This window comes from Electrona antarctica, assembly GCF_951216825.1.
Source record: "Electrona antarctica genome assembly, chromosome: 10".
NCBI lineage: Eukaryota > Metazoa > Chordata > Actinopteri > Myctophiformes > Myctophidae > Electrona > Electrona antarctica.
The window spans coordinates 19,239,780-19,267,774 of NC_136791.1; the positions used below are offsets into that span (position 1 = coordinate 19,239,780).

A 27,995-nucleotide genomic window follows, 5' to 3' on the forward strand; every position below is an offset into this window, starting at 1 on the left:
TCTTTCTATATGCACTTTCACATTTCCCCCAACAATCGATTTTTCATACCAACAGTTACCGGAATAATCCTGAGGGGAATTGAAGAAAAGGTGTGTATGGCTTTTTTTTACACAGTCAACACACAAACACACACACACACACACATACAGTATAGATATGCTACTTTTTTATTTATTTATCCCGGTCTCAGTCTGGTGGAAACCTCATGGGTGGAAATGGAAACCTCATATGTCCAAAAGTGTTACTTTTCAGGATTAAAATTCAAAAATAGCAAAAGTATCACAAGCTCAAAACGTGTTGCTTCGCACAGCTTGCCAATGTGCTACTTTTGATGCTTTTGTGTGTGATCAAGTAGGGCGTTAATTTACGAAAAACACGAAAAAGTTACAATATGGAGATAAGAGGTTTCTGCCCGAAAGCAACGACATGGTGCCAATGTTCTGCTCATTCAGTTACCTGCTTTCACACACGCTATCTGTGTGCATACCGTATATGTATATTAGTTCAATTGAACCTGTTCTACTGTATCTCCATCCCTTGGTTCTACCTCTATACTCTCCTCTCACGGAATACTACAAAACAATGGTGCGAGTACGAAAAAGAGAGAATTTCAACCACTGCTTTATACCCATAAAACTGTGATGAAGTTATTCGGGCACGCACACGTGCACGCACGCGTGGTACATTTACACATATGATTTGAGTTGAAATGGCCCAGGCTAGACTAGAGGGCTGAAGACAAAATTCAGTCACAGTGACATTCACTCTAATTATCTTTTCCCCTGGTTTTAGTCCTTAATCCTTTTAAGCCAATTAATTCCTCACACTGCCTGTCACTATAGTACTATTATACCCTATGGCTCACCTGCCAGCGAGGAGCCCCCATCGGGAGGACACACAGCGCCCCCTCTGTCCAACTCCTCCCCCACTGCATCACTGATAGTTAAGTTAGCCTGTAGGAGTGCGTTGTGTGCAGACTAGTGACAGAGATGGCCCTCCGTTGCACCCCGACTTCCCTGGTCTCATAATAATTATAGACACTTTCAATTTAATACCTAGTAGTAGTGAGGTTGGGGGACCCCCAGGTGTCCTTGAGGGGTTCCCCATGGTAAAGTAGGTAATATACACTTTAACCCTATTTGACAATAGCAGATCTACCGGCTCTGTGAGCTAATAATAATAAAAACGTGAAAAATGTTTAAAAAAAACATTTCAACAACACAAATGTTGTAGGGGAGGTCCCTGGTGCAAAATATTTTCCGATGGGGGTCCGTGGCAAAAGACATGTTAATGATGTTAATATGGGAGTCGTTTACATAGGAAAATATTGAGAACCACAGATTCATGGCTGTTCCCAAACTTGTTTTCCCAAACTGCTCCTACGTCAGGGGAGTGGTTGTCATATACCAGGCGTATGTAGACTAGAAGGATAGCATGTCATTCTATATGGCTGGCGGGTAGAGTCCACGGCGGTTATAGCCGATAAAAATGTCACGCCAATTACAGACCTCCCACCTCCGAGCCCTCAAAGAACCCCCCCCCCCCCCCCCCGTCATCCTCATCACACCTGCACTGAGATGGAACCTCATTAGGGACGCCACGCAGAGCCAATGGACTCTATAGAGATCATGCCAGACGTGAGTCAAACTCATAACGGTGCGTTACAGGCCGACCCGTGTCGCCACCGTCGGCCGGAAAAGTCGTATGTCCAAAACGGTTGCTTTTCAGGAAATGGAAGAAAGAATATTCCACTGTTGACTTTGTCGACTAAAACTATGACAAAAAAATGTTCGTCGACTATTTTCACTAACGAAAACCAAATAAAAACGAAGTTATGATGACCAAGACTGAATATATTACCAACTTTGTCAACAAACGTACGTTTGGGAGGGACTGGTGGAAAAGAAATCCAGTAGCACTAAAATACGAGTCATTTTATGCTTGTTCCACTCGGTATTGCACTCTGAAAATACTAAATAGCAGATCTAACAAGATTGTTAGATCACACGCACTACACACGCACATGCACACGCACGGATTGCACACCATCGTCCATCTAATCTAAATCCAGTTGGTTGAAAATTGACTTTTTCATGTGTCAAGACACCTGCACTGCAAAGAAGGTCCATTATACCCTCAGAGTCGGCATGGATGTACCTATACAACCTGACTCTTGTTCAGTCCTGTCAGGACTGACAGGACTGAACAAGAGTCTGTCAGGATTGCATTATGTCACTTTCAGGTGAAAACCTGAGATTTTCAAAAGTGTTGCATTTTCAAGAAATGGAGAAAAAGAAACACCACCACCACCATCAAAATCAAACTGTATGAAGTATTTTTCTATATTTAAGGACCCATGCTTCTACTTTCCTGATCTATGTGAAGTACTATTCCCAGGAAACAATCAAACTGAGATCTGTGTGGGCTTTGCTGCACCTTCCTTCCCAGCTTCAACAGCAGTCAGAAATCGACAAGATCGGCATTCATTCAAGTTGCCAGGCAACAAAGTACAACGGTATTGTAATGTGCACTGACATTTACGTACACCCACAAATTCTCAATATCCATCGTTACCTTATTAATATGTAAATACATAAGCCAGCAATAATCCTTAATTAGTCAGTCTAGAGGTAGGATTGTCTCTGCTCTCATAACTTGAGAGGAGAGGCACTCTAAAATCAAAACTTTGGATGAACTCTTAATTGCTTTGATTTTACTATGATATAAACTTGAGTAAATCGGTTAATTAATGTTATCGTTACCATCATGTGTTCTTCCAGTATTGGTAGCAGTAATTACAGTAGCATTGGAGAGCAAAGGGCCATTCACACCAAGACCTAGAACTATAACCATATCTATAAAGATATAGTTAAACAAGGGTGGCAGAGAACTCTGTTCACAGACGGATACACGGATGGAGGGATGGATGGACGGACGGACAGACGGACAGACTGAGTGCCAAACATACTCTCCCCATGCCTTCGGCCTGGTGGAGACAAAAAAGATTTGACAGAGAAACGTTCACTTGTAATATTTGAATATAGTATACTATCTATTAGGGGCGGTGGTGGCTCAGGGGTAGAGTGGCTGGATGGTAACCGCAAGGTTGCCAGTTCGAACCCGGGCTCCCCCAGAGTTAGTGTCGAAGTGTCCTTGAGCAAGACACTGAACCCCTAATTGCTCCTGATGTGCTGGTTGGTGCCTTGCATGGTTTCCGCTGCCATCGGTGTATGAATGTGTGTGTGAATGGGTGGATGTAATGCACAATCTATGTAAAGAGCCTTGGATAAAGGCGCTATATAAATGCACCATTTACCATTTACCATTTATCTATACTTCGACTCCAGTACTTGGGGTTGAATACTTTGTGCTGGGTCGGGTCTTGCTTCACCTGGCCTGTCCCTTAACTGGGGGTGTTCCCAATCTTTCCTATGTTAAGGACCCTCCAAATAGCCATAGACTCTCTGGCTGAAGGGCCCCTATTGTGAAATGGCTTAAAAATAATAATGGAAATGTTCTCGTCATCGTGATGCAGAAGAGTATCGTCCACTCGGCAACTTGGGCCATGGCCCAGTCAATGGAGTTCTTGCCCGGCCTTGTTGCTTAAAGACGGATTGGAGAAAAAAGAAAGTCTGCTCCTCCGACAACAATAGATACATTGGCTGCCCCAATCGCACCTTTTACCAAGCTACAAAAGCTGCCGACTTGTGCAATGTGCATATCAATGGTCCATTGTGTGAAAGTTAAGTGCTGTAGTCTGTAGGCATAGGCTACTGTCAGATATCCTGACTGGATTCATGAATTCAATTACAGAGGTGACGTGACTTGCGACTAACCGCTCGCATGCGTGCATGTGAGCTCACTTGCTACAGGTGACAAAGTCAGAAGTTGAGCTTGTATAGATCGGCTATTTTCACTAAAAAATATTTTAAAACATTTTGACCATACTGACATGTCCACAATACTGACATTAGCTCAGGTCCAAACAAAAAAAGTCTAATATGATTGCATTAAACAACGTTAAACTCAATTTGCCACTCACTTTGCCACGCGCATACCCTCTATAGGTGAGTAGCAAAAACGTTCTTTTTATTTACGCTAAAGACGAGAGGCTGGTCTGCATTTATGCGAGCCCCGGAAGTCATCGGTAACATAGCTCTAAATGCAACGGCATTAGAGCTCTAAATGCAACGGCATTAGAGCTATGGACCAGAGCTATACTGGCATATGCATTGGCACATATGCCATGTTGAAAATGGTCTTTGCGACGGTTCTCCTCCCCTTTGCAATTGGCCTGCTGGGGCCACTTTTGATAACCCTGTGATAAATGGTGCATTTCATATAGCGTCTACATCCAAAGAGCGTTTACAACATGCATTACATCCATTCACACACACATTCACATGGCGATAGCAGAGGAAACCACCCAACCCACTAACCTGCTCACCAGGAGCAGTTAGGATGTTCAGCGTCAATTCAAGGACACTTGGACACCAACCCAGAGGGGAACCATGGATCGACCAGGGAACCATCAGCTTCCCAAGCGGCCGCTCTACCTCCTGCGCCGTTGCTGCTCCATGTGAAAACCCTTGTCATTAACACATGTGGCCCTGACGGAGTCACACTCAGGTGACCTTATTGATTGTGGCTGTGATATGGTCTCTCTCCACTCCCCCTCACAATATGTTTGAGAGTCCAGTCCATTTCTTATCTGCTGCTCCACTGGGGCTTCATCTCTCTTAAAACTCATTCCCTGCCAAATTGCAGCAAAGTATATATATATATATATATATATATATATATATATATATATATATATATATATATATTCTCGTGTTGTCATGTCATGTGTACGCCCCCAAGTCTTGTGACACGAACAAGGGCTGATGCGTGCAAAATATAGTTTTTCATATTATTTCCTTTGCCTACTCCAACCCCCCTCCCCCCCGGGCCATAGGCACTCCCAGATCATCTATCTTCACTATTTTTAGGGTTTTTTAAATGCCATTTGGCAATAGAAAAACTGAAACCAGAGGTCACAGTGTGGCTATTTGGGGTCCTTAGCATGGGAAGGTTTGGGAACCCCTGGGTATATGTGACTCTTTTTGATACAGAGACAGTCATGGTGGCAAGACTAACTGTTCAGGAGAGGAGAAAAATTGATTTTTTTGTATTATTATTACTCTATAAGTTATATCTCCAAAACTGGTGGATCAAACTGAACAACCAATATGCCAAATTGAAGCTGCTTTCATAGGACATGAAAAAACGAAAATTACAAAAATGTCAATGACTTAGTCTCGGTCAGAAGCGGTCGCCGGTCACATATAGAGACTACAAGGTGACAGGTGCCAGTGGTGGCTAAAGGGCATTACCACAAATGCAGTGAAATGAAATGCAAACAAACATACTGTACAGTGTGTACACGTTCCTTCACCTCTCATTTTCTAATGGCTTTTATACAGGCACGCACGCACGCACGCACGCACGCACGCACGCACGCACGCACGCACGCACGCACGCATACAATGACCGCTGCATGGAGTAAAGGAGTTGGACGCTGTTGTAGGTAAATGTCGTTATTCAAATCAGCCGCCACCTCGGCGTGAGGCCAGGGCAGGCTAACAGGAGCGCCGCTTTGCATAAACCGTGGCCTAGTACCCTGGATTATTGGTTTCTGTATACCACAGACGAAAAACAGTCAAAATTTCAGACTGACCCATCCACGAAAAGGCCTCGTTGTCCTGACCCCTTATCTATCATTTATACAGTATGGATAAATAGTGTGGACTTAAGACTGTTTTTCGTCTGTGGCACTAAAGACGACACTTAAATCCCCTCTTTCACTGAACGTTTTAAAGTATACTTGGACAGTACAGAATACCAAGTGTTCCATCTGCACACACAACAGTGGGACAGAGGGAAAATAATTGGGCCACAGCTCAATTTCTGTCAGGAAAGAAAAAACGCTTGTTACTTGATACAAGAACCCCTTGAATAAATGACCCAGAATAGCTCTGAGGTGTGGAGCAGGGGATACACTTAGGATTATTGTTCTTCTAAAACCAGCAATGGTTATGTCCAATTCTCATGCACAGACATGCAGAATTTTATGCAGTGTGAATATTTTTTACATATCTAATTTTCTTTACCTGTTTTCTTCCAAAGATTTTTCCTCCCGCTCCTGTCTGTCTGTCTGTCTGTCTGTCTGTCTGTCTGTCTGTCTGTCTGTCTGTCTGTCTGTCTGTCTGTCTGTCTGTCTGTCTGTCTGTCTGTCTGTCTGTGGTATGAACAGCTGCAATACCGCTGGGTGACTTAAAGTGGCACTGTCGAGCAGCCTAAAGGGAGTTTCACCCTGAAACTATAACAAAAAAACTACTGTACAGTACAGTAAGGGTTGCACTGCTCAGTTCACACGGGTGAGATTATTATCTTTTCTTTCCTGAAAAGTAGTGTTAATTCCATCAACTAAACCTATGAACTATGACAAATGTTCGTCGACTATCTTCTGAAAACTAAATGAAAATGAAATAAAAACGAAGCTATAATGCATTTCGTCAATAAAAAAAAACTAACAAATGTTATGCTTGGTTGTGCGTAGGTGTCTCTGTCCGAAAATAGCCGATCTACTTTAGACGATATATTCGGCATGCAGCAAAGAATAAATCAGGCATTATGATGCCATCAAGTCCCGCCACAAAAGAAAAATTGTTGACTATATCAACTGTAGATTTAGTTCAAAGTAATTAAAACATTTCAGATGACTAAAACATGACTGAAACTAAATTAAATACCCAAGCATGTTCGGTGCGGTACCTGCTTGGTCCCGAGGTTCGGTGCCCACCCCACAAAAAACATGCATTAACCCATTATTTACGGGAACCCCTTTTGGTGTTTTAAGCATTATGTTACACTTTAGCTATTGAAAAATAGCTATACCAGCTCATAGCGCAGCACCAAGTGCCGCACTACGAGCTTGTAGATCTGCTATTTTTGAAAATGTTGAAAATGTGACGCAAATCTTTTTTAATGTTTTTAACTCAAATCTTTGCTTCTGGAGAGGTCCCTGGAGCAACACATTTTCAGATGGGGGTCGGTGGCCAATTTCATATAATGTTTGGGGTCATTGACATACAGGTACACCCGCACACTGTCTTCAAATGCAGTGAACCAACTTTTAATAGGGAAACAGCAACGAAAGTTGCTTCACTGCATTTGAAGACAGTGTGCGGGTGTTTGTTCCTTTTTCATTGTCGGGCACCGTACCCTCTCCTACGCACCTGTCGCCTGTAGGTGTGCAAAAGCCTTGCTTTTTATGGGTTCATTGACATGAAATATTTTGAGCACCACTGACATAGAAACATGTTTCTATGAAAACTGTTAGGATTTAAAATACTTTTTCTATTTTTTTTAAGAATCGGCCTCAGGTCTACATAGGTTAATCCTGGTCTCTAAACTGCCTCCCCCTGGCCAGCCACGCTACGTCCCACCGTTTTCACCCTGTCAGGTGAAAAGAAGCGGCTTGGACGATCATGCATTGAAGGAAGCATGAGATCTATCCGTTGTAGCCTCGCGTAGCAATACTAATATCACTGTGTGGATATTAGTCTCGTCCCTCTCAGTTTCTTTTCGCAATGTCCCGCCCCATATTTGAATACTGGGCCCTGGTTGGTCATAGCCTGGTTCCTGATGAATCTGGTTGGCCGTCACCATTTTGGCCGTGAAGCCGTCCCACAATTGAGAGCGGCCAGACTTAATCTGCCTGTGGCAATATGCATTGCAAAGGCAGATGAAGGCATGGCTAGTTGGCTACGCGAGGCCATATCCGTTGCTCTCCCCAGGTTGGCGGAGGGAGTGTAGAGCACAGGATTACATTAGATAGACAATGGGTGAAAAAAATGGTTTACAAAATTGTGGGATCAAAATTAGTACAAAAAAGAAGAAATTACTTTCATCCATCTAATGTTATCTGTCAAACATTCCACATCATGTTTGTGTTTAGATGTGTCCTATTTTATTTGATAATGAAGGAAATAAACTGGGTTACATCCTAAATGACATACAGTACATGTTTGTGTTTGTCATTTGATACACGAGGGAAATTAAGTGGGTCGTATTATTGTTGATGAAACATCTAGATGTGATTTCAGCAATCATGTTCATTATAACATCTGTATGGCTGTTCATGGACAAACACACGCGCACGTACGAACGTGCACGCACGCACATCCACCTTGTCACCATGGCAACCAGCCCAGGGCATTCATATCGTCCTGCAATCAGAGTTTGACACGAGAGTGAGTTATTCTATTATCAGTGCTGCTTCCTGAAACCCTTCCATGTGAAGGACCTCCAAATTGATGTATTAAATTTGACTCTGTGTGTCAAAAACTGTTACTTTTCAGGATTCAAAAGCATCGAAAATTTGTGGATCTGCTAATTTTGATGTTTTTCTGTGACACTGTAGTATATTCAAGTGGCTGCAGATAGCACAACTCAATACAGAGACCGACACAACTGTTACTTTTCAAAATTCATATTCCAAAATGAAAGAAAGTAGCAGAACTACAAGCTCGAAACGTGCTGTTTCACGCCACGCTTTGAGATTGTGGATCAGCTACTTTTGATGCTTTTGTGTGAAGTTGTAGTATGATCAAGTAGGGCGTTAAAGTACGCGCGGGGGGACCCCAAAAAGCATTAGATAGAATATGGTTTCCGCCCGACAGCAACGACGTTGATGTTATGACAGGCAAGGCGACACACACCATTAAGTTTACAGTGAGTGAATAGTGCCCGGGCGCAGCCATGCCTCCTATAGAAACACGACAGGCCTGTGCTGAGTGCTTTCTTGTGTTTTGATATTTCCTGACACCGCCACTACATGATAGATCACACCACTTAGGTGCAATAGATAGAGACGGCGGTTCCACGACGTTATGCTTTACATATACATGCATGCGGTGGCGAGAGCACAACAGAAACTGAATGTCAATTACGTTTATTTTTATTTTTATTTCATTGATATTTAATGTTTCGTGGTTAGTACGTGTCGAGTCACCACCAGCTGAGCTTACGTCAACGAGGAATCTCAGGAACGCAATGTGTTGACAGCTGGGCGTGACATATATTAGCAGCGACATTGCCTTCATATGTAGTTTCAAGGCTTTTGCGGCCACATTAATTCAATTTTCTCCAGAAACTGTCTGTATCAAATATGAATGGACATCATTAACGACACACAGCCACTCCCCTGACAGAAAGGCCGGGGTGGTCGGTTTATTTTTCAAACACAGTTCTTATATGAAGCGACCTAAAATCGCCCTATGGAGATTACAATGCAAATAAAAAAGACATGAACCTGTGTGTTGGTGCCCTCTATTGAAAGTGACGTCAGACTTCGGTGCTCTATAGCAGCAAGCAGTCATCAGCCACTGGAGTAGTAGTGTGGTGGTGTTTATCCGCAGAAACACACTGTCCTCTCACTGTATTCGTGTTTTTTTCCGAAACCACCGTACGTGGTGCATCCGGCTTTATCGAGCGCCTACTGTACATGTCCAGGGAGTGATGGGTGAGAGGAGCAGTACGGAAGCTATAGTCTACTGTAAGTCCTCCCGGTGGGGGCTCCTCACTGGCAGTAGTGAGTCGGTAGGATGAAGTACGGTAAATACTCAAGTAAAGTAAAAAGGTATCTCAAAGTTGACAAGTTGAAGGACAACTTGAGAGTGAGACAAATTAACAAATGGGATCATTGTCTTACTTATATTGATTCTAAATCAATGATTTGCCATGGGGTCTATATTTGCAGAAATGCCCCCCATGTCCACTTTCCCCAGCAGACACCAGCAGCCCTCATAGCATAGAGCGGAGCCGATAAGCATATCACTATTTGTTGCAGTCTTTTTTTCTTTTTCTTTTTCTAAGCTCATTACACAAGTATCCAATCCATGCCTTTGTTGTCCCACACGAGCAAACATATGCGTATACATGCTCTCCACAGGGCCGGAGTTAACAATCAATGTGCTTTGCGCATGCGCGCAAAACGGCATAGCAGACTACCAGGCAAAACGGCATAGCAGACTACCAGGCAAAACGGCATAGCAGACAAAGTACAGTGTGAGCACTTTAGGGGGTGCTAGACACATTTTGCGGGGGGGGGGGATACAAGGTTATACTAACTATACTTGAGTCAATCAGTACAAATCTACACACAGTATTGAGCAAGATATGAACATTGAGTAAATAAGCATCTGTCAGATTTTATCAATCAGTACAAAGCTATATTATTGAGCAAGATATAATATAACACCAATTCCCTGATGAGATCATAGAAAACAAATAGGCTAATTAAGAAGATGCCATTACTATGCCAGTGCAAAACAAATACATTCACTGATTCACATTCATGTAATACTGATAATATAATTTAAAGCAACCCAGAAGCTTTAGATAAAGTATGAGAAAATGTTTACTTTGTTCATCAGGAACAATATGGGGATTCGGGAATAAAGTGCTTTAACTTAAAACCTGTGCCCACTGTGGCTGCCTCACTGCTTTTAGTGCACTAAACAAACAGTCCATAGACTTGGCTGTTCCCTAAAGTGCTCTAACAAGCAAAGTCCATAGACATATAGAGAAGACAACTACTGTACCCACTTTCTTCAACCTGTCTGACTGCCAAGCAAGCTGTCACAGGAGGGGTCTCTGGGGCTGACACTGTCTGATGATCTATGAGCAATTTAACATGTCTATATATTACTGTACAACGAATAACTATGGAGCACAAACCTGTTGCCCTGATCATAACTGATATAATCAGAAACCACCACCCAACCAGTCTGCCCTGCAGTGCAGCTCAAATTACTGGTTTTCAAAGTAAAATGAACAGCTGCTTGTGTTGCTGTTATTTGTTATAAATATTAAGTATCACATTTGCTTGATTGCCTGCAGTTTGTGATCGATCAAAATTCAAAATTCAATTAGAAAATTGTGAAATCATAACACTGACTGGACTGACAGAGAGACAGAGAGAGAGAGAGAGAGGTCCCTCTCGTTTGGTTGTCGGTCCATGCGTGCAGCGTGACAAATTATTTGAAATTAAACGGCCGATCTGCTCTAATTCTGCAGTGCACGGCACAGGTGGATTCATACTACATGCGATGCGCGCCGCTGATGATGCGGCCAGGCAGCAGGTTCAGAGCCCCAGAGGGGGACAACAGGGGGCCCCACGACGGGACGGTCGGGCGTCGCTTAACGGGAGGATGAAGAAGTGACTCCGTTTGGGAGGAGGAAGCAACGCGCGGCCGTCGCAGGCCCCCCTGTGGGGGCCCCCGGCCCCAAACCGACCGCTGCGACTGAACGGGCTGCAATATTAGAAATTTTTGAGGGAGAACTCTCGGGGCCTCTAGCCGCCGGGGCTCTACGCAGCTGCGTAGTTTGCGTAGCGCTAATAACCGCCCCTGGCTCTCCACTCTATGCTATGAGGTCTGCTGGGGACACTGGAACACGGGCAATTCTGCAAAATAGACCCCATGGCAGCAAGCCATTTGGGATCGATGTAAGTAGGAAAATGATCCTATTTGTAATTTAGTCTGGAGTTGTCCATTAAGTACTTGAGTAAATGTGCCAGTCACCAACTCACCACTACTGCGTACTTGCACAGGGTTAGCAAAGGAGAGCCAACCTGGCGGACTGGATTAAAAGGCGGCTGATTGCTGAAGGGCTGTCAAAGGCCCTATAGTAAAAGCTTGGGGACATGCCTTGCAGGGCCAACACTTCACACGTCGTCACAGTCAACTCATCACAGTCAAGGACAGGGTCGGCTGCAAATTAATGATGAAGCACACTTCAAGATGGAGAGAGAGAAAGAGATGCGATCCTGGTGAAGATGAATATTCTGCAACTACTCAAAATGTAATGAAAAAAAAGCATGTCAAGGGGAGAACAGGGGCCAGGAGAGGGCTGGCAGTAATTTAGTTGATGACATAGTAGTTCAATGTTGAAAATTAGTCGTATTCCCCTTTAACTTCATTGCTGCAGCTAGGTAGCAGCATAAGCACACCTAAGGAATGCCACCCGTCCGCTCTAACTCTACGATCCTCGTTTCATTTCCGGGTTATTCAGGAGGGTGGGGGCTTTTGTTGTGAGCACAGTGATCAGTCGCATTAGCTCAGACCCCTTAGCTATCATTACAAACAGTTACATGTGCTCAGCGATGCGATACAAACTCACAAATGATTTACAATCGTCGGGATGCGCGACGGCTCACCATGGACAGCGCTCGAACCTTTTGAGATACAGCGCTTTGAAAATCCATAACTGGTGGGGACGGGGGCTCTCCATACTAACCGGAGCAATGCTAAAAGGTAAATTGACGGTCGCCACTTTCATATATGGAGTATACGGTTGTATACTCCAGACAGACAGACATACAGACAGACAGACAGACAGACAGACAAAAAGCAACAGCGTCACTCCAGGGGGTGCACACGCAGATCCGACACACGAAAGGTCCGAAGCGTGGGGACATGCGATGCGATGCGAAAATGCGATGGTCCGACATGCGCTGCTCCCGTGCTTGCGGTTCTGGTTAGGTTAGGGATTGAGGTTTCGGATCAATAGCATGTCGGAACTAAAGCCTTTACCCCACTCCAGCCGGTATGCACATGACGGCAGTGTTTGTGGCTTTACTATAGTGCTCTTTGTGTGCAGTGGTGGAAAGCCACTAAGTAAATGTACTCAAGTACTGTACTTGAGTACAATTTTGAAGTACTTTTACTTTACTTTAAACTTCTACTCCCCTACATCTGGGAGGCAAATGTATTTTTGCATGTACATGTGCGTCTGTATGTTGTGTTCGTGCCAGCATGGAATACTACATCTGTGTTTGTGTGGGATTGTAATCCTGTATAAAACCCATTAGAAAATGAGTGGTGAAGGAAGGTGTACAGTGTGTGTGTGTGTGTGTGTGTGTGTGTGTGTGTGTGTGTGTGTGTGTGTGTGTGTGTGTGCGCGCGCGGATGTGTGTGTGTGTTTACAGTAAACCAACAGTGAAGCATGTCACTGGAGTCACTCAGATCATTTGATCTTGTATTGCAGGCTTCCGTCTCCATACCTTTATTTTCATATTGGCATTTTAAATTATTCAAACGCCTACGGTCCACTGTGCATACCATACAAAATGTATACTGAATATATCCTGTAAAGAGATGTCCTTGAAGATATCTGTGTACAAATTGTCTGTCTGTCTGTCTGTCTGTCTGCCTGCCTGCCTGCCTGCCTGCGTGCGTGCGTGCGTGCGTGCGTGCGTGCGTGCGTGCGTTCGTGCGTGGGGGGGGGGGGTGTTGGGGGACACAGCAGCATGTCATATCATTAGCGCACAGACTATCCTTTACTCCGTCAATGTCACTAATCCAACCCCAGCGTCCCCACACAATTTCTGTTCTCTCACATTTGTTTCTTTTATTCTCTTTTTTTAAACATTCTCTGATGTCCTGATCAAGAGAACCCAATTCATCATGTCATACAAAGAGTGTACAGCAGCAGTACCCAGCACAGCACAGTACAGCGTCACAGCCCCTTCTCATCTCTACATTTTGACCCTTGTTGTCCATTGTGCTTATATATTCCAATGTTCAATGGGAATAACAATTGTCCTACAAATTGTCATACAAATACATATAATTTGAGGGGCTCCATCCTTGACACGAAAACGTTTGAGAGCCACTGTTGTCCGGGGCACGTGGAGAGAGGGGTGGTTCAATGCTTGCTTAGAATCCGCTGTGACAACAACCCCAAGCCACCTGCAGAACAGCAGGTCTCATTATTATGCACACACACACACACACACACACACACACACACACACACACACACACACACACACACACACACACACACACACACACACACACACACACACACACACACACACACACACACACACACACACACACACACACACACACACACACACACACACACACACACACACACACACACACTTCAATTCATCCATGTGCTTTTGTTGGTCACACAGTGCTGTCCTGTTGGTAAGCTTTCAGAATAATAGCTCCTCGTTACCAGGGAACCGTGAATGAGTACAGTACAACGAGATTACGTCTTTCAACTGAAGGCTATGTGTGTCGACTGAAACTATGAAACATTTCCGTCGACTACCATTTTTCACTGACCAGAACGAAATAAAAACAACAAAAACAAAGCTACGATGACTAAAACTAAGACTCAATATACTGACATTTTTGTCAACAAATCAAAACCAGGCTAAAATGTTAGGGAGCAACTAGTGGAGAAGAGATCCAGTAGAACTAACAGACAAGTCATTTTATGCTCCGTTTCATGCTGAAATTGAAAATAGCAGATCTGCCATTTCAGCATGCAACCAAGTGTGAAATCATCCATTACGACGCCAAAGAGTGGCAGATCCACAAGCTCGTAACATGGCACAATAAAGCTAAGCATGTTGAGTTTGTACATATGCTACTTTTGAATTTGAATCTTGAAAAGTAACAGTTTTGGACATATGAGGTTTCCAGACAGACAGAGACGACATAGTCTACATTATAAGGGATAATTGGAGCTCCTGAAAGAAGTTCAGGGGGAGGAACACACCTAGCTACAAAACCACCTCCAAACCAGTGTCTTCCGTTCACCTACAGTTGGGTGCCACCGATATTGTCCCTTATCATTTGACCCATTTAGGCCTGACCTCAAAATTTAAAAAAATCCTTCTAAATCCTCCAGTTTTCTGAAATAAATATTTTCACGATTTTTCAAAAATAGCAGACCTACAAGCTCGTAGCGCGCCACTCGGTGGCGCGCTATGAGCTTGTAGATCTGCTATTTTTCAATAGCTAAATTATAACAATGTTTAAAACACCAAAAGGGGTTCCCGCCCAAAATGGGTTAACTGTCCTTTTGTGCAGATCACGCAAACCTCAGCAAAAAGAAAAGGACAATATCGATGGCCTCCAACTGTATAAATGCTCACCTAACCCTCTTGCACTCCTCTTCAATCTCCCATCGATCTCACCCACCCTGCTACTCTTCCCATGTCTCCTCCTCTCTACTATTTCCTTTCCGTAGGGTCCCATCTGTGTTGATTTTACAGCAAATTTTGATTTAGTTTAGTATTTTGAATAAAATTCCATTTAAATCTAAATCTAAATTCCATGTACTTTTAATGTTAGTGAGTCATCTGAAATGTTTCAGGGTTAGTCTAGTTTTAGTCGACTAAATCTACAGTTGATTTTGTCTACAAAATGTAGCCGAATTTAGCCGAACTACAAGCTCACAACGTGTCATGATTAGTTTAGGCGTTGTAGATGTTCTATTATCAGAGCGCAACACCCGAGTGCAACCAAACATAAAATGAGTTGTCTTTTAGTTCTACTGGATCTCTTCTCCACTAGTCCCTCCCTAACATTTTAGTATAGTTCTTTTGTTTTAAAGAAATTTAGTCTTAGTTTTAGTCATCATAGCAATTTTTATTTAGTGTTTATTTAGTTTTCGTCAGTGAAAAAAAGGTAGTGGACAAACATTTCTCGTCGACAAAATCAACACTTTCCCCAACTCCCATTCAATTCATTCAACTATAATCATGGACGCGTCCGCATTGAAGACTCAGCCAGTCCCTCGTCCCCTTCACTTCATTTACTTTCATTTCATTCATCCGAGTTGTCTACGATTTGTTTTCTTCAATGACTATAAAATCCAATAAACACATTGATTGGTAGAGTGGCCCTGGCTAGGGAATCAGCAATCAGAGAGTAGCAGCAAGTATCCAAAACAGCTTCTCTGTTGTTGTTTCTAGCTCTTAATTAATGTGCTTGAAGGTGCTCCTGTTAAGCCAGGTTCTTACTCCTAAGTACTTACTCTGTACTGAATTTAACCTAGTCTTGCGGAGCCAGACAATTATAATCCACAATCTCTGAATGCTATTCAGAGTCTGGAACTACACCTTCCGAAAGCTGAGACATCAGCGTCACATTTTTAATATAAATTGATTACAGTTAACAACTGTACTCCTAACACTCTGGTTCCGGTGCGATGGAGAGAAAAAAAAAGGAAGTGAAAATTCCGCTAGCTTATGCTGTCTATGGGAACGCAGTTTTTAGAATTGTAATATATCAGATCTTTCTTTTTGGATCAAACAAGCTTGATTTGCGGCTCATTTCTACAAACGATATGATCCCCGGTATGTATGTTTTGGGTGAATTAAATAACATTCGTGGGACGTTTCTGGGTCCCGAAGTACACAATTCAACCAGCGTGGAATGAGTTAAGTCTTGCAGAAGACCGCAAGGTAGAAACGTTAGTCGTTTTCTTGTATACTAGCACCTAATAAAAGGCTTGAAATGTCTGTGCTGCTCCAGAGTCCTCTCCTCCTTCTGCATCTGTTGTCCTTGTCCCTGTTAACACAGCCGACGCGAATCGCGTATCAATACGTTATCAATTAATCAAACGTCGGGTGCGGATCACGTATCAATACGTTTCAATCACTTTTTTATAGCATACTTTCATTCATCTTTTTACCCACCCGGACAATGAAGAACCATCGCCCTATCATTGCTGCTTAGTCCCGCTCACGTGATCAGAAAAAAAACAAAAAAAAAAAAAAACCCTCCCCTCCTGAAAACAGGAGGGCGGGCCGCTTTACGTGTATAAACCAGTGTAAAATGGCTGCGCCCATGCCGATCTAGTCTGTTTGTGAAAAGAATAAAATTTCACCTAACCTCGCCTCACCAGGCTTTCCTCCACCTATTGGCTTTCACACAACACTATACTACTCGATTCCCCCCTCCCCTCCTGTTTCTCCTGCAGGAGGAGGGCCTTGCGAGATGGGGGCTATGTCCTGGCTGGCTCTGTCTCTCGGAAAAAAACATATGCACCGGATCCGATCGGCATTGCATTGCGTCTGCAACACACATGGACAGATGCATGTTTCCTTCTTCATACTGTAGCGACCAAACGATCCCCGAGCCTACAATACTACGAACTAACCACAGTATCGAGGGGCCGCCACGACAAGACAGTGTGCCGTTGGTGGATCACGTATCGCCATGCAGAACCGTCATAATCGGAGATCGCTCGGACGTGTGATTGTAACGCTTTTTTATTCATTATAATTGTAGTGATAAGACCGCAATGAACGCATCGGGGACGTAATCGACCCGGGTATAATGTATAACGAACTTTTCCGCGTCCTAAACCGTGGTGTTGTGATCCGTTGTCGTTGACATCACAGCCGGGTGAATCTTTGTTTTTCCTCCATCGCCTCCAACCTGCATGCCCAGGCATGTTCTCTTGTTAGTAAATATACTTCACTAGCTTGAAAAACAAAATCAGCTGATGATGACAACACGTCTCACCGTTATACTATAGTTCTGAACCGAACGGTGGAATGGGACTTTTTATAGCCGTACGGATCAAGACTTGCGCGGTGCAACTGTAGAGAACAGTTGCACCGCTCACTTCACAGGGGTGTGATTTTTATTATTACAGTAGAAGTTTACAGACCAAACTGTAAATAAAAGGTTTACATGACTTTCTGTCTCAGTCCGTATATAGCGAGCTGTAGTGAATAAGTACAGAACAGTTGCAACGCTCACTTCACAGGGGTGTGATTTTTATTATTACAGTAGAAGTTTACAGACCAAACTGTAAATAAAAGGTTTACATGACTTTCTGCCTCAGTCCGTATATAGCAAGCTGTATTGAATAAGCAGAGAACAGAATATGGGACAGAGTTGCACCACTCACTTCACATGGGTGTGATTTTTATTATTACTACAGTAGAAGTTTTTTTCTTATGAAAGCAGAGAGTCTTCTGTTTCATACGGTATATAGTATTTATATGTCGCTATAGGCCTTATTTTGTGAATATTGAGGAGTTCACGTCCATGTCTTCTCTGAAGTTATCTGGTGGGCACAAGCTGCATTCAATAACCAATTACTGTCTAACTGTACATGGGATCAATGTTTACTCTTTTCCTCGTAAAAGTACACATTCAGGGCTTTCATTCGGTGTATAGGATGTATAGGATATTTATTGGGTTCAATTTTATATCTGCCTGTCAATGTCTCTGACTTTAAACCATCCATAACTCTGCTCGCTGTTCAAGATAACCACTTCCAGGCAAATGCAGGTGTTGCAAAAAGGTCAATATCTCCAGAATGGAACATGGTAAAATCAAAATGTATTTTTTAAATTGAAGTGGACAAGTTCAGCTTTCTTTTGATGTATGCGTGTGATTCTCGCTATAAGAGAACATTTTGCTGTGGGCCCCCGAACAAGGCCTTTGTGCAATGTTAAACGGTAGCAACATCCAAATAGGCCTGTCGAGATCTTGTAGCAATCAAAGTGTTAAGCACCGGACCAGAGTTTCAGGCTTGAGGCGTGTTGGTAGATTCCCTTCATTCTAGAGTTATGTCTTGCTTTGTTTTGCAGCGTTCCTAGTCAAACAATGCCTTTAACATTCCTCAATCTGACCTGGGATCACAGCACATCTCAGAGACAGTCCTAATAAAAAATGTCAAATGCACTGAGGCCATTAGCCATGGAGCATTACCCCGGATCAGTGCTCAGCCTTTTTGGCTGGACCACAACAGCGCTGGCGGCCCTATAAATGTACTGACCGACTGACTCACTGAGTAATGAAATAACACAGCGGTGGAAAGTAACCAAGTACATTTTTCCATTTTTCAATAACCAGGGGTCTTCAACATGCACTCCCCAAAACCCACCTCTTCAATAATGCCTTCCCTAGCTAACTCTTTCCACTGTTTTCCCCCCCTAATAAAGTTGTTTTTAATTGTTGCTTCCTCTTGCTCCCCATGTAAAGCGTCTTTGGGTACCCAGAAAAGCTCTATATAAATTTGAGATATTATTATTCAACAGGGGGACCGGGACCTCCTGTTAAACTCTCCAGTAGGAGACCCAAATAGTCTCCTGCTGAGTTACTGACCCGGTCATCAAATTATTGGCTTAGGAATGGGACAAAAACCAACAAACCTCCATGAATTACTCCTTCACGTTTTAGTGCTATATTAAAAAAAAAAAAGAATGAAAAAAAAAAAAAAGAATGTTAACTAGAAAAAGTGCCCCTCGGGGCACAGGTCTCCACCAGGGCAGGTCAGGTTGTGGCCTCCTGGTGGCGCTATAATAGGCCAATGTGAAAAGGGTGCCATTTCTTCATACGCCTTTGATGGCAATTGGATGATTTGAGGCATTTTGTTCCAAAAATGTGTTTTGCAAAAATCAACCTGTTGGTGGCGCTATAACAGGCCAATGTGAAAAGGGTGGGATATATTCCTCAGCCTAGTAAGAAAATGTGTGAAAGATTTCACGTAAATTGCACGCTGCGTTCCTGATTTGAGGCTTTTGTTCAAAACGGGGCAATCTTGCAAACTGTGAAAGCCAATTATAGCCAATTAGGATGGAATATGAAATATTGGACAGATCCGACTTGCGCACATGAGCATAGAGATACTGTGTAACGATTTGTGAGATTTTTTGGACAGAATCTGGAGGAGTAATATCAAAAAATGTGTTGGCCTCCTGGTGGCGCTATAAAAGGCAGATGCGGAAAATGCAGGTCAAAGGTTTGTCCTTGGCCTCTAGGGAGTGTGCATGCAACATTTCACGCAGATCGGTGCAGTTGTAGGTAAAACATGTGAAAAGCTGCCTCATGGTGGCGCTATAACAGGCCGTTCTGGAAAATGTGGGGCAGAGGTTCATTGTTGGCATCCAGGGAGTGTGTGTGCAAAGTTTGGCATCGACCGGGTTAACGGTGCCGGAGATTAGCTGGTAACAGACGGACAGAAGGAAGGACGCACACACGCACACACACACACACGGACGGAGTGCAAAACATACTCTCTCCCCATGCCTTCGGCCTGGTGGAGACAATAATTCAGCCACTGAGAGCAAGCAGGGAAATGTCCTGCCCTCTTGATAATCAAAATCAATAGCCTATATGGAACTCTCGTCCGGTAGGTAGGTAGGGCAATCGATGTCCGCACCTGGCAGAATATTAACCTTTAAATGTCACTGTCCCATCTATCCCTCTCTGATCGCTCACTCCATCACTGATTTCACTCATTCTCTTCTCTAAAAGTTCAATGGCATTTGGATGATTTGGAGTGTCGGAGATGGAACAGGACCTGAAGGTCACAGGTGGACTCTCCCATCTATTTGAACACTTTTAAAATAATGTTTAAAGTCATAGTCGTCATTGCCATTGTTCAAAGACAAAGATTCGCACACGTTTTGTGCAAAGAGCAGCACAAAGTTTCCCAAAGTTAGCCGTAAAGAAGGATGACTTCATGTATCTTCATATAATTGGTCCTCAATAATGCTCCTTATAATATGATACAATTATTTTCTTGTTTGAAAAACAAATCTGTCAAACGATGATGTCCACAGCTCTCCTGTGAGACACCAAGTAGAAAGATATGATACAATTTTATCATGAGCAATAATGAGAACCAAGTATATGAACATATACATCCTTTAACTCGTCAACTTATTATTTGAGTCTGCAGTGCAGCTGCAGTACGAGCTGGGAAGCGTCTGTGGCCGAAGATCTGTGCCGCCTCGGAAGGCCACCAAACCTGCTCAGTCGCAGTGTTGTTTTTGGCAGCGAATTTTAGTTTTAGTTTCTTCACATATTAGTCACCTGGAATGTTTTAGTGTTTTAGTCGACTAAATCTACAGTTGATTTAGTCGACCAAAATGTATTTTGGCGGGCCTTGGTGCCGTCGTAATGGCTGATTTTATACTTGCTGAAAATAGCCGATCTACAAGCTCACAACGCGTCTCAACACTACGCGTTGTGAGCTTGTAGATCTGCTATTTTCAGCATGCAAACAAAGTGTAAAACTGTAAAATGACTTATACTGGATCTCTTGTCCACTAGCCCCTGTTTAACATTTTAGTCTAGTTTTTATTTGTTGACAAAATCGACAGTATATTTAGTCATAGTTTTAGTCATCATAGCTTAGTTTTCATTTAGTTTCCATTTAGTTTTCGTCAGTAAAAAAAAGGTAGTCGTTTTTTGTTTTAGTCGACAAATTCAACACTGGTCAGTCGGCTACCGCCTGCTACTCTAGCTACTCTATTCTTGTGACATTTCATGGACCAGAGGAAGATAAATAGTGTTTGAAATAGTGTTTTCAGGCTGCTTGCAGGACCTGGATCCATGGCATATTTAACTCATTACTGCCAAGGACGACTTTTGACAACTTTTTTTCCTCCCAAAGGCCCACACTGCCAAGGAGGACTTTTTCGGCTTTTTGTTCTTACACTAGATGGTGGTCTTGGCTAACCTATGATTTACTGATCAAGTCCCAGTGAGACCAGAAACAAGGAAATCACCTGGATGCCCTATATATATATATATATATATCAGGACAATTAGACATGTGTTGTTGCCTCAAGGTTCTAACTGCTCAGGAGTGTACAGCGCAGAACTATGTAGCCAACTGGTTTGATTATTTTGTGTTACTCTGTCTGCCTACCCCCACTCTGCATAGACCAGACGTCAACACTTATGTCCGCGCGCGCGCGCGCGCGCGCGCGCGCGCACGCACGCACGCACGCACGCACGCACGCACGCACGCACGCACGCACGCACGCACGCACGCACGCACGCACGCACGCACGCACGCACGCACGCACGCACGCACGCACGCACGCACGCACGCACGCACGCACGCACGCACGCACGCACGCACGCACGCACGCACGCACGCACGCACGCACGCACGCACGCACGCACACACACACACACACACACACACACACACACACACACACACACACACACACACACACACACACACACACACACACACACACACACACACACACACACACACACACACACACACACACACACACACACACACACACACACACACACACACACACACACACACACACTCCTGCAATGTCTCACAATGAAGGAGAGAGAATCTCATCTCTCACTAGTCCACCTCCCTACAAGGCTAAGCCTAAATGTAGGCTATATGTTACTCAATATATTATTTTAGGGAACATTATAGGCTTTTCTAAACCAAGCCCCGCTTCCATGGTTATTTATTTTAACCCCCATCATTTCAAGGACCCCCAGTTTGCTACTGCAAATTCTCAAGCATTTCTCAAGTTGCGCTCAGAAGGTTGGAGTGTTTGCTCAGACCGATGAAACATTAGGGGGAACATTGAGATCATCCCTGTCGGGTGAAAACCTCATGTCCAAAACAAGAAATAACCGTCATTACAGAACAATTGTACGGTGTACACAATAATATAATCGCTGACGTAGTGTGGTCGCCTTTTTAGGGGACTGGAAGCAGTTTGGAGTCTAATAATTCCAAAGGCAGAGTGAACGTGAACACAGCTTCTGAACCAAGTCTTTACCCCACAGTCACTGAACTAAATGTTGGATCCAATCGCCACAAGCCACATAATATTCCGCTTTTTTCATAGAGACAAATGAGAAGGAAATTTACTTAATCAACTGTTTTTTCCTCTGTCCCAGCAAAACACTCGCAAGGGATCTAGCACCAGTAAACATAAGCAGTTTGCGATATCTGCCACCAGAGATGCCGCCAACTTAGCACATAGGAGACCATTTATATCCATTTGTGTACCATTTCACCTCTAGATAGCCTATCGTTCTAGAGCAACAAAGACTGACTAGACGTACCTTACACATCCTACCTGGATTGTGTTCTTTTTTCCCCCATTATGAATTCCCATAGACTTTTATATATTGCGTCAAAAATAAGAACTGTGTTCTAAAAATAAACAAAATGATCCCGGCGGTTTGACTAATATGAATATGAAGAATCAACTGACGGCAAGAAAACGCTGATGTTATTGCAGCCGAATTAGTTACAATTTGTTAAAACAAACCGAATCAAATATGAGTGACTGACTATCGTAAACGATTTAGAAACCTCCCTGACAATATCGCAGAGAGTTTCTTTTGTGGACCGCAATGCTTACATGAGATGATTTTAAGATGACCCAATGTCATTCTCCCTAGAATAATTACTTCCGCAACCCAGGGGATGAAGGAGTGATGCCAGGACTGTGGTACTCTATGACTGTCCACCATCTTTGGCCTTACCCTCCATGACGTAGACGAGGGAGCCCACGTCTCCCTCCTTGATGATGCAGCTGTCCTTGCCATACTCCACGGGGTACATGCAGTCCACGATCTCCTGGATCTGAGACAGCTCCAGGTTCTTCATGAAGTCATTGTCTAAGATGGCCTCCTTGATCAGGTCCTTGGACCTGGACGAGAGAGAGAGGAAAGAAAGTATAATATATGTTAAAAAAAATACTATTTTAGGACACAAACACAATTTCTTTATTGGAAGGAATGCCAAAGTCAAGTTTATTTGTGCAGTCCTTAAAAGACGTAGTGAAATGAAAAATATGTTTTTCACACTTTAGAGCATATCTGTGGTCATCACACGGGCATATCTAACAATAGATGCCAAAACAATGTGAAAACTTCAATTTGTCAGTATTTGTATATAAAAAGTCCCTATTAGGAAATAGTAGCCGAGTAGAGAGAGCCGTCTCTCTCTCACTTGTAAACAAACAGTAGCGCTGTTACACACGGGTGCAATGATTGAGATTCTAACGTTTTGAGGTCCGGGCTTACGCACGTGACGTGACGTCATGAACGTCTGTCTACCTCCATGAAAGTGCTGCAATTCCACATTTCGCCAGTAGGTAGTGGCAGCTTCAACGTTGGATAGCCTTACTGGGGGCTTGGGATTATCTGACAACATTTGAGTGGGCAAAACCTTACATAATTACTACTAAATTATCAATATAAGTAAAATAATATTGTTCTACTGATCTTAAATTCAAAAATAGCAAAAGTAGCAGATCAACAAGCTCAGAACTTATTACTTATATTCATTTAGGACAAATAAGATGTTTCTGCCAGACCGCAACGTCATTTGGTTGAAAATGTGCCTATAAGGACATGCCCCGGGACAAACCAGCCAGACAAAAGATGGGATCCTCGTCCAGGGTGGACAGGAAACATGTTAGATGGGGATTTAGTCACGTCGTAATTGTGGATTATTACAGCAAGGATGCAGCACAACAGCCCAGAAGACCAACATGTACAGTACTAGTGTGTTACACTGTCCAGTCAGTGTGTCACACAGTGTGTTCTATTTTTATATATTTTGACCTTTTGTATTACTATAATTTTTTTGCGACCGCAGGTTTTGTAAATGAATGCACTACTTCACACACTGTATCACACTACAACGTCACACAATATCATCAAAAGTAGCAGATATAGCTTGCTACTTTCGCTATTTTTTACTGAAAAGTAACAGTTTTGAACATATGAGGTTTCCACCCGACAGAGACAAAATCAAACACTACCACTTTGTATCTTTTGCTATGCAAGCCCAATTAATGTAGCCTTCAGCAGAGGTTGCAGACTGCACAGCTGCAAGGATAACATGGATAACAATGTTGTACTCCTTGCTGCTCATAAAGGATAACATTTATGTACTGGTGGTGGTCTCATGCTTGGAGTGTGTATACACACACACTGTACACACACACACACACACACACACACACACACACACACACACACACACACACACACACACACACACACACACACACACACACACACACACACACACACACACACACACACACACACACACACACACACACACACACACACACACACACACACACACACACACACACACAGTCAAAATAGCACAAGAAGAGCCACTCAAGTCTTCTCCACACAGATGCACTCCCAATTTGACAACGTAATCCCCCCCAAGAAAATAGCATAAAAAGGAGACATCACTCCAAATAAAAATAAGTGGTTAAGTCAGGAGTCGGAGGCCAATTGGCTAGGTCTGTCACGATGACAGACCTAGCCAATTACTTTAATGATTAATGATTCATTGGCATGCAGATGATTGCGACTGAAAGTCGCACTTACTATGCAAACCTGCACTGCCGCTGAAACGCAACGCTCTACACGCACGCACACACACACACACACACACACACACACACACATATATATATATATATATATACACATATAGTATATATACACACACACACACACACACACACACACACACACACAATAATTACACATAATAATTCCAATCAGGCTCTTATGTAATTATTGTAACAGGCCTACCCCTAGCTGTAAAAAAGAAAAAATGCTGTAGCCTAGTACGTGAATTGTCAGTCACACCACAAATGCGATTTCACCAAAACGTTTCTAAGGTGATGGAGAGCCTGTGTGTCATGTGTTTATGACAGGCCAGCATCCGTGGAGGGACAGATAGAGAAGTGTCTGCATCTTAGACCCGTTTCACAATAGCCGTGTTGACGTGAAATTGTTGGGTAAACTCTACTAGTACACAATAAGGTTCCAATCCATTCAGGTCAGACAGTCAGGGTTCTGCTGTCATTGTGCACGTTGTGTGTTGTTCACTGAAAGGATCTGCTACACTAAAGCTACACTCCCACGTCAGTGAAGACAGTTTGCGAGAGAAATAAGCAGCCAGGTCTTTACGAAAATAAGCCCAAAAGAAGCGACTACCGACCACATGAGCACTTTAAACCTATATCCATCGATCACATATTATTTGAAAATAGCCAACATGAGCACTTTAAACCTATATCCTTCGATCAGATATTTGAAAATAGCCAATCTACAAGTGATCTAAAATCATTACACATTGTGAACTTGTGAAATTTACTTGTGGATCTGCACAAGTAAATTTAGAATTTACTTTAAAAGGTTTTTTGGTAACAACACAATTCTGGTACTAGATTGGGGGGTCCGTGGACAAATACATATACAAATACAATTGGGGGGACCTTGTCATGATTTTTTTAAATAATGAAAAACATTAGGAAACAGTGTTTCTTAGAAGCATATATCGTTGGTCAAATTAGTCTGTAGTGACCTGTGATTTTATTGGGCCTCTGTGAGCCTGACAGATGGGGAAGTTGTTCCACTTATTAACCTTGGCGTACGGTGATTTGGAGGAAACTAGGGCAGTGCTTCTCAAAGTGGGGTCCAGGGACCGCCGGGGTTCCTTGAGGGGACGAAATACATTGAAATAAAAAATGAAATGAAAGGTAGGATATTCCAAATGGACCCTTAATCTAACTACCAGTAAGACGCCTGAGGGAGGATGCGTGCATGCATCCGCCTCATTGGTGGCAGACTGCTGGGCGAGCGCTGGCGCTTTGGCATGGGGGGTCAGATCCCTATCTCTCTAGCTCTTTAGTAAACAGATTGGCAGTTGTGGAAAGTAACTACATTTACTTAAGTTGCAATTAAAACTAAAAGGTATTTGTACTATTAGTATTTCCAATTTCCAATGCTTTTAGTTCAACTTCACTACATCTCACAGACAAATCACTTATACACCCTTTTAATTGTGGACAGTCTCTTATTAAACATCACAAGAGAAAGTCACACAAATGAGAGACAGCTGTCATGATGGTTTTGAAGAGAGCAGACTTGAAGAAAGAGGCTAATAACATGTAATGGGGTTAATTGGACGCGCTGTCCCCGACTCTTCAAAGGGGAGATGTTTCGACCCCAATTCATGAAGAAGAGGAAGCACTATCTACAGCTCATAAGCACGTTGGGAATAGATTCGGGTGTGGGGGGAGGGGGGCTACAATTCCTTCCCATGATTTCAAATACAGTATGTACTGTATGTAGGCTACTGTAGGCATCAATCTGTGAGAACTAGATTGTGCGTTGCACTCACCCCCTTCCTCCACCTCCCTATTTTTCTCACCAACTGTCCAAAGAGCTCTTCTTCCCCGTTACAGTCAAATCCAATTCACTTGTAAATGGGTCTTTTTTATTTTAATAAATTGAGAATGATTCATAATTACAGTAGGAACCAAATAGACACTTACAGGTCTATAACTGTGCAAATGGAACAATTATTTCAGGACCTGCAATGGACAATGGTACATTTGATTTCATGTCTACAATCTCAAAGTTAAATTAACATTATTTATTTTACAGATTCGGTTGGGGTCTCACAGATAAGAAAAGTCGTCCTATCAAATGGGGCTCCGTGCCCCAATGCATATCACACTAAAAGGGTCCTTGACATCATAAAGGTTGAGAATCACTGGTTTATGGTGTATTTCCCAAAGAAATTGCCATTTGCCAAAAGGTTTCTGTGATGGAAAGAAACTATGTACTGTAAGTACATTTACACCTTTTTGCAAAAAAATATATGAATGACGTTTAGAAGATTAAGAACACTTTCCTGGGGTCTTTATGTGTGTAATATGTGGTTTTAGATATTTTAGAAATTTAGCAGTGTCCATGATGTCATCGCTTACCTCCTGGACTACATGTTGTCTCAGTAAGACAGCCCTCCCCCTATCCACAAGGAGGAGCAGTGCACCAAAGCATTATGGGAATTGTAGATCTAAATGTTCTAAATCTTCTAAACATCATTAACATCTTTTTTTGCAAAAAAGGGTAAAGTGTCCCTTTAACTACTGTACTCAAGTACAATTTTAGACATACCCAATACTTTCATTTCTACTCCACTACATCTCAGAGGCAAATATTGTACTTTTAATATCCACCACATTTATTTGAATTTTTTGTTGGGCATACAAACCCAGCATTCCGGGTTTGTATGAACAGTTTGTATGTTATGGCCGTTTGTATGTTATGGCCGTTTGTATGAACCGTTTGTATGAACCGTTTGTATGTTATGGCCGTTTGTATGTTATGGCCGTTTGTATGAATCGTTTGTAATGACCGTTTGTATGAACACAAACATTGTTTTTGGATTGGCTAATGGGATTGGGATTGGCTGATCACCCCATAGTGATGATTTGATTGGCTGAGCAAAGTACATATTGAAGATAAAAGTGAGGGAAGAAAAGTGATTGGCC

General features: G+C 42.9%; 1 protein-coding gene across 4 annotated transcripts in view; it reads right to left on the reverse strand.

Annotated features, from left to right (window-relative positions):
- The window catches only part of LOC306930510 (cGMP-dependent protein kinase 1), a gene marked incomplete at its 5' end in the record, with an annotated part of 184,736 nt that overhangs the window by 131,641 nt on the left and 25,100 nt on the right, over positions 1-27,995 (reverse strand). For all 4 annotated transcript variants that reach the window (XM_079511515.1, XM_079511517.1, XM_079511516.1 and 1 more), the window contains one exon: positions 23,155-23,321. In XM_079511515.1, the coding sequence (XP_079367641.1) occupies positions 23,155-23,321 (167 nt within the window). The remainder of the gene's footprint in view (positions 1-23,154; positions 23,322-27,995) is intronic.